The sequence below is a fragment of the Citrus sinensis genome, chromosome 7 (genome assembly GCF_022201045.2).
Source record: "Citrus sinensis cultivar Valencia sweet orange chromosome 7, DVS_A1.0, whole genome shotgun sequence".
NCBI lineage: Eukaryota > Viridiplantae > Streptophyta > Magnoliopsida > Sapindales > Rutaceae > Citrus > Citrus sinensis.
The window spans coordinates 18,679,528-18,694,260 of NC_068562.1; the positions used below are offsets into that span (position 1 = coordinate 18,679,528).

At 37.4% G+C, this 14,733-nt stretch overlaps 3 protein-coding genes across 3 annotated transcripts; all 3 read left to right on the forward strand.

The window, feature by feature from the left end:
* The first annotated feature begins 2,587 nt into the window (after positions 1-2,587).
* Positions 2,588-5,173, forward strand: LOC127898861 (uncharacterized). The gene has a single exon (XM_052431354.1). The coding sequence runs from the start codon at positions 2,588-2,590 to the stop codon at positions 5,171-5,173; it is 2,586 nt and encodes an 861-aa protein (XP_052287314.1).
* Positions 5,174-10,604: 5,431 nt separating this feature from the next.
* On the forward strand, positions 10,605-12,398 carry LOC112497737 (actin cytoskeleton-regulatory complex protein PAN1-like). Its single transcript, XM_025097038.2, has 2 exons — positions 10,605-11,807; positions 11,921-12,398. The coding sequence occupies exons 1-2, from the start codon at positions 11,337-11,339 to the stop codon at positions 12,014-12,016; spliced, it is 567 nt and encodes a 188-aa protein (XP_024952806.2). The 5' UTR covers positions 10,605-11,336; the 3' UTR covers positions 12,017-12,398.
* A 781-nt stretch (positions 12,399-13,179) lies between these two features.
* LOC112497556 (uncharacterized) lies at positions 13,180-14,097 on the forward strand. Its single transcript, XM_052444209.1, has 2 exons — positions 13,180-13,332; positions 13,600-14,097. The coding sequence occupies exon 2, from the start codon at positions 13,603-13,605 to the stop codon at positions 13,951-13,953; it is 351 nt and encodes a 116-aa protein (XP_052300169.1). The 5' UTR covers positions 13,180-13,332; positions 13,600-13,602; the 3' UTR covers positions 13,954-14,097.
* Positions 14,098-14,733: the final 636 nt, after the last annotated feature.

Genomic DNA, 14,733 nt, shown 5'->3' on the forward strand with positions numbered 1-14,733 from the left:
CTGCGAGGTCCACGCAACACGCCGATCGAAATGCGAACCAAATTCGGTATCTGCTTTCTAAACTCAAACTAAATGGGGTCTTGTAAACATGGGTGCATTAGTTTGTTGGTTCATTGCAAATCATTTATGGGCTGCTATGTTTCGGCCCGGTTGGGTTCAGCAGTTGTAACGATTATGCTCGTACAATATTGTCTCCTCGACGGCCCAATTTATGGACCTACTGCTGTTAACATCCATAACATGTGAACGATCTTATTGCTTTATTAGTAGCTGGTTTGGTTAATTTACTATTGTCTTCAGAGGAACGATGTTGTAATCGTTAATGGCGACAATGACACCATAAATGAATTAGCGACAAAATGATGCTTTACTTTAGTGAAGCAGGTAACATGGGTGTCGTATGAAATGAAAAAAAGTTGTGATATGTTAAATCATTTTAACGTATTAACTAATTAGTCAGCAGCCATTTGTCATTTATTTATTTCATTTTTTTTAAATAATTGTAGTGAATAACATGTCGGTAATTGGAAGTAATAATAATGGCCATGACGCCGATGATGGTAAATTAAATAATAACATAATTTAATACATGAATTTTGCAATAAGAAGATATAAAGCAAGTATATAATAATACTACGTTACCTTATTAAGTAATACTTAATATAATTACTTTACAAAAACTTATATTATATATATCGTATTGTGTAATGATTATATGAAGTTATTATTTGATGACGCTTACCGACTTAAATCTTATTCCTGTCTGAATGTCCAAATGTTATAGCTCACAAATATTCGGATACAACACGATTTGTCGTTCATAATGTTAATGTACAAAATACACTTGTATTTTATACAAAATTTCGATTCCTTTCGCTTGGACTAGTTAGGCATTATAAAGATTTTTTATTCAAGTTTGAAATGTAATAAAAAATAATTTATTTCCACCGAAGTGAATTGTAAAAATCATCCACGTGAAAGAATGTTGTGGTCCATCCTCGCTTTAAATGGAAGGCGGGTGCTTTTATTAGGGAAAATTATTAGCTGCACTTCAGTAGTTTATAGAATCTGTAAGCTACAGACTGCAGCGTCAGCCGTTAGATGTGGTTCGATATGGAGTGAGATACTAAAAATAGACAATCGGATGGTGGGATGACGGGAGTTGTTTGTTACCGATTTTGTACCATAGACACGTCCTTATTAGCTTATTTCGTTTACCGATGTCATCATTACGTACTTTATCCACTGATGTAACAATTGTGTCAGTCATGCTGCAACTTTCCTTCAGCATCTGTTTTTACTATGCACATTAACTCTCGCCCATTTACTTACACCACTTTCATTGAAGACTTCAAGTGGTGGACAAAGAAACCCGCAACAATAGCGAATATGTATAGATGCCACGCGGTCTTTTCACAATTGCGCCACGCCATCCTATAGCATTCATTTTCTGCACAGGTGTTGACTTAGAGAACGCATCCTTCGGGTATGACATTTGAAAACTCATTGCTTTAAATCCTGCACGATTCCGCGGCTATTTAAGAGATTTTATGATCTGGGGAAATGTGTCTGACTTGTGTTTGTGGCTGCACGGCCGAGGCACCTGCGAATGGTCATAATCTTCACAAATTGCACACGCGACAGCTGGACGGTGGATATTTACAATATCCCAGCATCCCACAATGTTTGTATTGTTTGAAGAACGATGCCAGTCAATATTATGATATGGCATAGAGTTGTCAACATTTGTTTTGTGTAATCACCTGTGTGGGCCAAAACTGATTTCAATCATCGTTACTGTTTCCTAAATTAATATCAACTATAGCTTTCGAAATTTACAGACATGAGGCGTTAATGTTATAATCATGTACATTTTTTTATTCCATGTGGCCGTATGTATCTGATGAAGAGTAGGAATCCATATTATACTAGGATTAGTTTCCTTATTAACTAAAGTTTAAGACTTTTAAATTCCTTTCTAATTTAGAATTTTGTTTCCCTTTCAATTTAGGATTTTGTTTTACTTCATGAATTAGGATAATTACTACTACTATAAATAGCTCCCTCTTGTAGCCTTTGAAAGCAGAGATTTTTGAGTTTAATAATATTTTAATTTTCAAATCTCTTTGTGAGTATTTGAACAGTTAATTCTCGGTATTCTGCGGAATCAACGAGTCTTAATCCCTAAATTCGCGGTATTTTTTTGAATCAACGTGAATTTAGTTGTTCTTTTGTTCCGGTATTCTCTAAAATCAACAGAATATTTTGAACATTAAACTTCCGCTGCATCAGTTTGGTATCAGAGCCAAAACCTGGTATCACCAATCTAACTCCATCTACCACCAAACCTTTCCTTTTGCCCTTTTTGATTTTTTCCATTTAGCTTAAAAAAAAAAAACCCACTTTTTCAGACAAACCACCACCACCATCTTACCAACCCAAAATCTTTCAGATCCACCCACCCTTACTCGATTTCCGACCACCATCATCGGCAATCTAAAACTTTTTGCTTAATTACAGTTTCGGCCTAAAATTTTATTTACTTTCAGTTTAACCCCACTACCTTTTTAAACCCGAATTTGAAAAAATGCCTCCAAGAAAAGCTCGTGATGCTCATACTACAACTTACAATCAAGAAGATGTTTTGAAAGATGAATCCCTGGCTAGTATGACAGCCAGAATTGATATGTTAGCTGCACAAATGGCACGAATAGCAGAGTTACTTGACGAACGCCATCGTACTCCAGAACGTGAAGACAAATCAAGTGTAAGCTTTGCTAACCCATTCTCTGGGCGTCGACCTAGAACTGAGTCTACTGATGACAGAAGATGGGAATCTGGGTTGAGAATTGACATTCCCGAATTTCAAGGAAGTGGTCGACCTGAAGAATTATTAGACTGGATTAACGCCATTGAGGAAGTTTTCGAATACAAAGAAGTTCCTGAAAATAAACTAGTTTCGCTTGCTGCAACTCGATTTCGTGGAAGAGCAGCAGCTTGGTGGCAACAAACTAAGCTCACAAGGATTAAGCAAGGCAAAAAGAAGATTGATTCTTGGGAAAAGTTCAAGAAGCACTTGCGTGGAGCATTCTTGCCTCATAATTACGTCAAACTGTTATACCAACAGCTACAGAATTTAAGGCAAGGTAATCGATCAGTGGATGATTACACTACAGAATTTCATTGGTTGGTGGCCCACAATGACTTGACAGAGACAGAAGAACAACAGGTTTCCCGCTACATTGGAGGCCTACGATCTCAATTTCAAGACCAATTAAATTTACTTGACCCATACTCTATTTCAGAGGCACACCAACAAGCCTTGCAGTTGGAGAAGCAATTTAGTCGACGTACTAATGACTCAAGCTTTCGGGGTGCTCGAAGTGTTGTTCGTGATAATTCAAACCCAACTTCCCAATTTCGTAATTTCACTCCTCCAAATCCTCCAAATAAAACTAGTAAACCTAGTGAAATCGGTCAAAGCAGCAAAACTCAATCATCGGGTTCGGGATTACGCTGTTTTAATTGCGGAGAAAATGGGCACCGAATGACAGAATGTAAAAAGGGAGGAAAATATGGTAAAGGCTTATTCGTAGGCACAGAGGAAAGTGAAGACTACCAGGAGGAAGAAACTGAAGAGTTCGCTGTAGAGCCAACTTTTGATAGTAGTGGTAGCGCTCAATCTGTTGAAGAACATGGTGATAGCAGGCCAATGTTGATCGTGAACCGCACATTCTTCACTCCTAAAGGTCAAGACAAAGACAAGTGGCTACGACAGAATATCTTTCAGACTACTTGCACAATCGGGGGTAAAGTATGTCGTATGGTCATAGACTCCGGCAGTTGCGAGAATGTCATTTCGGAAGAAGCCATAACAAAGCTAAATTTAAAGACAGAACCTCATCAAACTCCATACAAGCTCACATGGCTGAAGAAGGGAAATCAAGTGACAGTATCGAAACGTTGCTTAGTTTCCTTATCCATTGGTTCAATTTATAAAGACAAAATTTGGTGTGATGTTGTGGCTATGGATGCTTGTCATCTATTACTGGGTAGACCTTGGCAATATGATCGAAACGTAGTGCATGATGGGAAGAGAAACACCTACAGCTTTATGTTTAACAACACCAAAATCGTTCTCCTACCTAACAAAGAGTTTACTCTCCAGCAAGACTTGGGTAATTATTTGTTAGGAAAGAAGCAATTTATAGATGTTGTAGCAGAGACAAAGAGAGTTTACATTTTATTGGGAAAAGAGAGTAACGGTGATTCGAAGATTCCTGAAGCTGTGACACCTATTCTGGCGGAATTTCAAGATTTGTTCCCTAATGAGCTACCACAGGGTTTACCACCTCTTCGAGATATACAACACCAAATTGATTTGGTACCAGGTTCTACATTACCAAATCGACCTCATTATCGTATGAGTCCTACAGAACATGAGGAATTAAGGCGCCAAGTGGAAGAGTTACTAGAAAAGGGATTTATCCGTGAAAGTCTTAGTCCCTGTGCAGTCCCTGCTTTATTGACTCCAAAAAAAGATGGTTCTTGGAGGATGTGCGTGGATAGTCGAGCTATCAATAAAATTACAGTTCGATATCGTTTTCCAATCCCTCGATTAGACGACTTGTTAGATCAACTCAGTGGAGCAACAATTTTTACCAAACTTGATTTGAAAAGTGGCTACCATCAAATTCGAATACGGCCTGGAGATGAATGGAAAACAGCTTTTAAAATTCGCGAAGGGTTATACGAGTGGTTGGTAATGCCGTTTGGCTTATCTAATGCTCCGAGTACTTTTATGCGAGTCATGAATCAAGTTCTTCGCCCTTTCATTGGAAAGTTTGTGGTTGTTTACTACGATGATATACTTATATATAGCACCAGTCACGAGTTACATCTACAACATTTGAGAGAAGTGCTTTTAGCCTTAAGAGCAACAAGTTTATACACAGCAGTAAACAAGTGTATTTTCTTGACCGAGAAAGTATTATTTTTGGGATATGTGGTGTCGAAGGATGGTATATCTGTTGACCAATCAAAAGTGCTATTCGAGATTGGCCTCAGCCAACTACTTTATCCGCCACCAGAAGTTTCCATGGATTGGCCTCTTTTTACAGGCGATTCATTCCTCATTTCAGTACTATTATGGCACCAATCACAAATTGCATGAAAGGAGGACAATTCTCTTGGACAGAGGCAGCTACTAAGGCATTCAAGATTATCAAAGAAAAGTTGATTACTGCCCCAGTACTTGCCCTACCAGATTTTTCGCTCACTTTTGAGGTACATTGTGATGCTTCTAAGGTCGGCATTGGAGCTGTTCTTAGCCAACAGGGTAAGCCTATAGCTTATTTCAGTGAGAAGTTGAATGGAGCAAAGGCACACTACAGCACTTATGACGTGGAATTTTACGCAGTAGTCCAAGCGTTAAAACATTGGCGACATTATCTAATTCATAAAGACTTTGTTTTATACACTGACCATGCCGCGTTAAAGTATCTCAATAGTCAAGACAAGCTCTCTCACAGACATGCCACGTGGACAGCATTCCTTCAACAATTTACCTTTGTGGTGAAGCATACCTCTGGTGAATCCAACCGGGCAGCAGATGCACTTAGTCGACAAACTTCGTTATTGACACAGATGCATAATCAAGTTCTTGGATTTGACACATTTCGAGAGTTATATGCTTCTGATCCTTACTTTGCTCCTATATTAGAAGACGTTGTTGCAGGGTTTCGCTCAGATTATCATTTACATGACGAATTCCTTTTCAAGAGTAATCAGTTGTGTGTTCCTAACTCAAGTTTGAGATTGAAAATCATTTCAGAGTTACATAATGAAGGGCATATGGGTCGTGACAAAACTCTGGCTCTAATCGCCAACACTTATTTTTGGCCTACTATGAGGCGTGAAGTCTATCACTATGTTGAGACTTGTCGCATTTGTCAAGTTTCCAAGGGTGCAGCAACTAATGCTGGGTTATATATGCCGCTGCCAATTCCAACACAACCTTGGGCTGACATTAGCATGGATTTTGTTTTGGGATTACCCCGCACTCAGAGGGGTATGGATTCAATATTTGTTGTTGTTGATCGATTCTCGAAAATGGCTCACTTCATTGCTTGCAAGAAGACTACAGACGCTTTGACTGTTGCTCGCCTATTCTTCAAAGAAGTCTATAGATTGCACGGTTTACCAAGTTCTATAGTATCTGACCGGGATACACGATTTCTTAGCCATTTTTGGAAGACATTATGGAAGTTGACTAACACTCGCCTGAATTTTAGTAGTGCTTACCACCCACAAACAGATGGTCAAACTGAAGTTGTCAACCGCTCTTTAGGAAACCATCTACGTAGTCTAGTTGGTGATAACTTGAAGATGTGGGATCAGAAGTTATATCAAGTCGAGTTTACTTATAACCGTGCAGTTAAGCGTAGTACTGGTTTAAGCCCTTTTCAGGTGAATTACGGATATAATCCACGAGCTCCTATCGACTTGGCTCCAGTTCCAGATTTAGTTCGCAAAAGCGGTAAAGCAAAAGACTTTATTGAGCAGCTTCAGCAGATTCATGAAACTACGCAAGAGTCTTTGAAGCAGACGACCGAAAGTTATAAAATTATGGCAGACAAAAAACGTCGAGCTTTAGAATTTCAAGTAGGAGATCTTGTTTGGGCTATCTTAACTAAAGATAGATTCTCAGTTGGTGAGTACAATAAGCTTTCTGCCAGGAAAATTGGCCCTTTGGAGATTATCGAGAAGATAAATCCTAATGCATACCGATTACAGCTTCCTAGTCATATCCGCACCGCAGATGTCTTTAATGTCAAGCATCTTATTCCTTACAGAGGTGATCATGATAAAGATGTTATTGCTGACAATCTGAATTCGAGGGCGAATTCTCTTCACCCTAGGGGGAATGATGAAGAGTAGGAATCCATATTATACTAGGATTAGTTTCCTTATTAACTAAAGTTTAAGACTTTTAAATTTCTTTCTAATTTAGAATTTTGTTTCCCTTTCAATTTAGGATTTTGTTTTACTTCATGAATTAGGATAATTACTACTACTATAAATAGCTCCCTCTTGTAGCCTTTGAAAGCAGAGATTTTTGAGTTTAATAATATTTCAATTTTCAAATCTTTTTGTGAGTATTTGAACAGTTAATTCTCGGTATTCTGTGGAATCAACGAGTCTTAATCCCTAAATTCGCGGTATTCTTTTGAATCAACATGAATTTAGTTGTTCTTTCGTTCCGGTATTCTCTAAAATCAACGGAATATTTTGAACATTAAACTTCCGCTGCATCAGTATCCCTCTTATTGATGTACAGAGGGGAGGCTTCGGTGGATGGATATAATTTTCAAAATCTGTAACGATGGAATGGGGATTTTGGAATACGGCCACAACACACACAACAGTTTGGTTTATCTATTTTAGCCGACGCAGATGAGCTGATTACATTTCCATGGACCGGCGGCTGGGAGTTAAAAGTATGCAATTATTCACTTTTATCGTACCCATTGAAGTCAACAATAAATTAACAAACTTAAAATTCAGCAGCCGTTTCCGGCGATTTCTAATTTATAATTTTCCTTTAGTTTTCGTCGATTTGTAATTAATAATTTTCCTTTGTTCATCTGTGGCAAAATAATTGGATGTTTGTAGTTATTCAAAGCAGGGTAGTACCACACTAGTTAGTATGGGTGGGCATTGATTGGGTTCGGTTTGGTTGCGGGAGAAATTTACAGTTTCGGTTCGTTTTGGGTCGTAAATATAACAATTTTCGTTGGGTTTTTTTTTGGAGTTTAAATATAAATCCCATTCCGGAACCGATAGTTTGGTTTCGCTTTATCGGTTCAAATTTGGGTTTTTAGTAATGGTATCAATTTTTCGGTAACGATTTACTTTACGAATCGAATTAAGAAATTGCTTTTTTTGTTTATCTTACATTCGACATAAGGCCTACTATAATTAATGTATAATGAATTAAAAAAATTTATTGATTTGTTGAAGCAAAATAAAAATGGTGCAAAATTTTGTACTTTTTTTTATTACATTCATCGTCATTATTTTTAATCTTAAAGATTTTGGCTGAAAACATTAATTAAATTAAATAAGTTTGTCTGCCATAAGATAACTTATAAAAAAAATTAGGGATCATTATCTTATCTTGCATTGTTGAGGTTTGGTTAATGATCCTTTTGCAAAAATAACAAAATTTCAGGTAAATTGGAAATAATACAATTTGTAGATGGAAATATTTTGTAAATTTTGCGTCATAATAACATTTAACAAATGTGAGGGACCGAAATGATATTATCGGTTCGGTTGGAGAATTTTTTATGTTGCGCAGAAAGCCAAACTATACGGAAACAAACCCAACAGAATTTTTATATTCGGTTTTTTTAAAGCAAATATTGAAATCCGAAACCCAACAAACCCGAACCGAACGGAATTTTTTTATATTCCGGTTTGGTTTTGCCCACCCCTACTAGACGAGCAACAAGGACAGGTTTAATGTGATTCATTTATTACTCTTACTATTAACTAGTGTGAGTTTGAGAACTATTATGTGTGCACATCAGTACCGAAACCAAAATGCCAACCAATGTTCACTATCCTTGCATCAATGTCAACCAATGCATAATTACCATACAAGCTCCATACGAATTTAAAGCAATGCATAATTAGCATAGAAGCGCGATACTTCCTTTCGTGACATATGTTTAGCCCTTGTTTGGTTGGAGGATTAACAGTGGGGATGACATTATTTTTTGACATTTTATCCTAATCTCATGTCAGGTGCAGTCTAATGTTTAAGGATTTATTTATCGTGAATCCACAACATATTCTTAATTTAGTTTTGGATATTACTCCAAGCGGTGCATGAGATTAATTAGTCTTGCATTATATTAACCACTCATATACACATAATAATTTATCAAATTTAATTTTAAAGTTATATGTGATAAATGTAAAAGAAATTTGACATTTCATAATGTCAATAATAAATTATTAAAACAATCATAATTAATTTAACATTAAATTAATTTTGATATTTAAATTTGTTTAATTAGTAAATAATTTTATACTTTATAATTTACATTATAAAATCTTTATTAAAATAATATTCTAAAAAAACATTTTAAAAAAAAATCGATTATTGAATGAAAATAATATAAATATCATACATATATTTAACAAAAAAAATTGTTGTACAATGGCTCCAATTTAATCGAACTATATAATTAACATTTGAATAACACTGTGATGGTTAGTTATGTTATCTGCCTTGGACATATTTGATTGCAAGTTATGGATGGTTGAATGTAGGAATGGTTTTTGACAATTACGTAACGTCTTCATTTAACAATTGATACCACTATTTCGAAGTTTCCGATTACAATTTATGATTAATAAGCACAAACACCTTAGGCTCACAGTACTCCTACAAACATGTACGTAACGACAATGTACTATTGTCAATGGCATTATATTTTATGTGACATCATAATACACCATATTGTATACCTTATTAAATTAATATTGCATAATACATCACCTTCTGTTGGACAAAATATTCCCCTATAGACAGAACACCAGCAGGGCAATTACTGTGGCCATTATCTTACCAACCAGGGTTAGGTAGGCAACACTTGTATTTTGGCCATGTCATGGGCCCAGTCAAGTATTCCATTGAATGTTTTTGTCAATTACTACTAGTTACATCTCAACTACTCGTTCGTTTGTAATATTCCCGTTAAAATTTAATGTCATTTTCCAAACGAAGACTGTCAAATATGATGCATTGAGTGGACAATGGGCAAAAGTGGTGGTCAACTTTTGACGTGATCTTGCACAGTACGACCGAAATCTTGCAATATATCTGACGCTTTCCCCCTGATGTTTGCAACATATCCATTCAACTTTGAGACACCATCGAAGGTGCGTTTTATTCACTCTTTGCATATTACATAGTTTTGCTTCAATCCATTGGCACTTGCATGTGTACGCCTCCTTTATGGTTTATGCAATATGCGGAAATCGTTCTGTTGATTCCATATTTTTATCATTGCTTTTTTCTTATGTCATTTTTTGGTTATATTTTATATTTTGCAATTCCATATTCGTCAGGGGTTTTGCAGTTTCATTATTGGTCAGCATAAAACAAGTTAGTGTATGCTTTAAGGGTTGTTTGAATGGTCAGTGTTTTGTTCAACAATTTTGATTAACTCGCCCAGCATGTATCCATTGACCAAGCATTTGGTTTTGCATAATATCTCATAAGTTTATAGTATTTTGGACAAACGATCTTATTTGTTGCTTGCAAACTAACAATCTTGCTGAAACTTTGTTTTAAATAAATAATTAAGGGAAAACTGTGTGCCTCTATGTAAACGGTGGCAGGCCTAAACCTCTTCTGCTCTTACCATCACGTAACCCATCTGCATGAGCTGTAGTTGCCCCAAGCTTGCAATTGCGTTGGTTTATGTTGTCCTCACAACAAAATTTAATTTCCACAAGCGTTGATTTAATCTTCGCGCCATTTTGTGAATGAAAACTAACAGCAACTATAAAACTTTATACATGAATGAAATGGCATTGTTTCAGCGCCAAGACGCAAACCAACAGTCACTTTTCGTGCATCCAGTACCCCATGTGCATGGACCCAACATGTTAGATTCGAATGCAGGACCTTCGTCCTTCCCACCATGTATTGCACCATCTTCTCACCCTCAACTAAGGATTCTATCAAATGTGAACAACCCCCGAATGAATCCACCAACCTTTAATGGGGCAGCACTTAATCCTGAACCTTTCCACCCCTTCGAAATGAACCCACCCGTGATCAGCCACCCAATTGTGAATCAACCCGCTTTCAACCATCCGTCAAGTTTCATCCACCACGCAGCGAATTCTGTTGCTTTCACCGGGCAACAGTCGCAAGGCCAAACTCTTAATCCACCAAACCTCTATCACCCTCCACTACTTGAATTTACATTTGTCCTAGAATACATGGGTGAGAGGATTGGCATTCAGACGGATCAACCAACCCGATTCCAAATATTGCACCTCTGCAATATTGCTTCCTCTGCGTTGCATAACGGTACTCCCCGGCTAATCATATATTCAGGCCAATGGTGGCACCTCGATGACTGGGCCGTGTCCTTAGAGTCCACAGTGATGCTCTGTTAAGGGTTATTGTGCACCAATGCATCTCAAGGGGGGAGTTTAGACTTCACATTTGGGTATACTTCATTTGAGACGGCCACCCACACCCGTCTGCGGGAAGCTTGGTTAATTCAAGAACTGCTGAGTTCCCTGTGATGGTTGACTTCGGTGCTGTGCCACGCCCCCAAGTTGCACCGGGTCATCCACAATCTATGCCTCTGCCATCCGTCCAATATGACGCACATGGAGCACTACCCGTGCCTCCTCTTGTACCCAATCCAATTCACCCCCAGCAAGCACAAACTGTGGCCCCTGTCATATCCAACCCAGGTGACGCACGATTCCTTGGAAGTGCTCCGGGGGGACCTGCAAATGCTGTTAGTATGCCCATCAGTATCCCAACGCCGTGTGTCCCCATAGTTCAAACGGTCCTTTCTAGTGGCCCCGATAGGCGTTGGGGGGATCTACCCAATGATGCAGGTGTTATCGTTGCGGCTACTGGCGATCAGTCCAATGATCGTCGTAAGTACAAGTGCCAAAATTGTGGCTCTGTGGGCCATAGCAAGCGTACTTGCAAGGTGGTCAACCCTATTCTAACCAAGGCAACAATTGCTGTTTTTAGGGAGGTACGAACCCCATTAAAAGCATGACATAATATTTTCATCCGCCATTATAGGTTTGTCATATACTCATATTTGTATATTCTACTGTTTAATACCTGCGTTTTCTGTATGATCAGGTTGAGCCGATTGTCTTGCACTCATCCGATGAAGGTGGCCGTGCAGGGCCTAGTGGAGATGCAGAAGTCCCAACTGGGATTATCCAGTCCAAATAGTCTCAGTAGTGGAATTTTCTGACCATGGGATCCTTTACACGATGAAGGCTTGTGGGTGTAACCTGTTCCTTTTGGTTGTTTACTTAAGTACCACTTTTGCGCATGGATTGTCTGGTTTGTTCCAATATGATACATGGGACGTTCCTTCTGACTAGGTCTTTTGGGTTTTTGGTCTGTGTAAAATATTTGAACAAGCTTTGATGTAAAATACATATAATCCTTAGTAAGCGTTACATATGGCTGTATTGTGTAATTTGAAACAACATGGTGTATAGTGTGCTAATAATATTGTGCAATTATCGTATCCCAGCCCACAGGTTACATAGGCAACAAAACAATTTCATCCCTGTTAGTCGTAAAGGTAAGACATGCTACAGGTATAATCATTAGACGTTACTTAAAGTTAAATGAAAGAGTGGAGCAATTGGTTTGAATGATAGGTCAAACACCATCAATAATTAGTTGGTGATCTCATCCTTCCATCCACCATTGAAGACAATGGCTGTATAAGCTGATTAACGTATATTTGAAGCCTTTATAAATTATGTACATATTTGGAAATTAATGAAATTAATTTGTTGGTCCTGTAAGAAATCGCATAATCTGGTAAAACAATTTTGGCCACGCTTTTAGACTTTATCTCATAAGTATTGTATTTAATAAACTTTAAGATTTCATAAGCCATTTGCACATTGATTATTATGATATAGTAAAATAAGGGATAATCAAAATAACAATTATATAAGTAATAGATATAATTTTAAACACGTTCAAGATTGAAGTAAATACAATATAAATTATTTTTGAGTAATTTTGTTGTAAACCCGTTTGCTGCATAAAAAAAATTATCTCATTGAAAAATAAATCAAAATAGTCCAAAATTTTATGACGTGGCTGCATCTTCGGCTGTAAAGTCAAACTTCATCACTTATTGCCCTTTGTAATAAGATTTGCCACCTCGCGTCTGATGTAAATTTGACTATATTGTGGCTATAGTAATGTCATATGTGGGCCACGGAACTCACGTGTTGTAGAAGCAAGTGAGGGCCATCACGGTCATATACCAGTTTCTTCACTCACACATGTGAAACACAGCCGCACCCACGTGACCTAGCCGAATTAGACATATAAAAGTGACTGATTGGGGTAAAGTACTCGAATGACGTAACAATTCACTAAAATACGAAATACACTGCATTTCCAATAACTTCGTATTGAAGGTTTCTGCTGCAGCTGTAACCGCTGATCATTTGACCCCATCGACCATATCCGAGGCGAATGGCCACAGCAGCCGTCCAACTTCCAGTCTGTGTGAGGTTGTCTTCCGGTCTGATGAAGTAGTTGTGATGAATGTAATTGTTTACAGTAAATCTTCTGCGGTCATTTGGAAATTTAACATGTCAGTTCGTTCCTCTGAACGACGATGTTATGGTTTTTATGGTCGTCGTTGCTTTGTTGCATAGATCTAAGTTACTAGTATTACTACTCCAAGCTGTAGGGTTCGGTGATTTTTTGACTAATGCACTGTCGTCTTATTGATGTTACATTCACATTTCATTAAACTTTTTGTTGCTTGCATACAGATAATGACTTGTGGAAAACACTACGTCGTCTTTGTGGGACGGATCCCTAGAGTATATGGGTCGTGGGCAGAGTGCCAGAGACAAGTTATTCGATATCTGGGAAATTCTTACCAATCGTATTCAACGAGGGAGGAAGCCGAAGAGGCATTCGAAGCATTTCGTCGTTCGGAAGTGGAAATATTTTTGTCGGGTCTTCAACTGGATCCCGTAAATGGAAATCGGCAACGACCGTTGGAGGGTCAGTTGCAAGAAGCTATTACTTCAGCTCCTGAGGATAAACTATCGCCGCATAGAACTTTAGTTATACTCTTGTTTGTAATTATATGTGTTGTTGTTATGAAGATACTGCGGTAAGAAAAACTATATGAAATGCCCAAACTGTTCCGAACCCTTGTACTGATCGGCGTTAGGAAAAAATAATAATAATAAAAGGTTGCACGTTAGTATTTTGTAATACAGTATGATCTGAGTTTAAATTTTCGGTTGGTCTTAATTAAATGGCGTTTGGGTTACTAGTTGACTAAGTTAACTCTTTTTACAATCGATGTAATGTGATGCGTTACAGTTACAGTTGTGTGGCCATTGTTTTGTGTATACTAAAAATGCTATTATGGACTCCTAATTACAAGTGATAATACATATAAACGTATGTACCATAGTGGGTTACATCGTTTACCGTAACTTACAATCCAAAGTTATATCCACCTAAACATAATGCCATATAAAAAAAATGTGGTTTAAAAAATCAAAGCTATGTACAGTTAGTATAAAATGAAATACAGTAAGGGTATGTTTGGCGCGCGGGTCTACAAGGGTCTGTCTTGTAATATTAATTCAGACCCGCGTTTGGCTGCAAAAAACATTTACCTGGCTTGAAAAGATTGTGCGGCAATTGAGGTGCAAAAACTACCCGCCTCCCCCTGCGTGTCTAAATTGCACATCTGTTTTTCTATTTTATAATTAACTTAAATTTTATATTTTGATAATAATATTTATTACTACATACAAAAAATACAAAATATATTTGTAACAAAATTTAAGGAATTTAACATTAGTATATAGTATAAAGACAAAAAATTCAATTTTCTGTACAGATTGAAGCTTATAACCTTATAATTGACAACATACCATTTA

Bases quoted from the DNA above. Each gene is read 5' to 3' on its own strand.
- LOC112497556 (XM_052444209.1), top strand. From the start codon at position 13,603: ATGACTTGTGGAAAACACTACGTCGTCTTTGTGGGACGGATCCCTAGA.
- LOC112497737 (XM_025097038.2), top strand. From the start codon at position 11,337: ATGGTTGACTTCGGTGCTGTGCCACGCCCCCAAGTTGCACCGGGTCAT. The intron at 11,808-11,920 runs GTACGAACCCCA...CTGTATGATCAG, and splicing joins CAATTGCTGTTTTTAGGGAG to GTTGAGCCGATTGTCTTGCA.
- LOC127898861 (XM_052431354.1), top strand. From the start codon at position 2,588: ATGCCTCCAAGAAAAGCTCGTGATGCTCATACTACAACTTACAATCAA.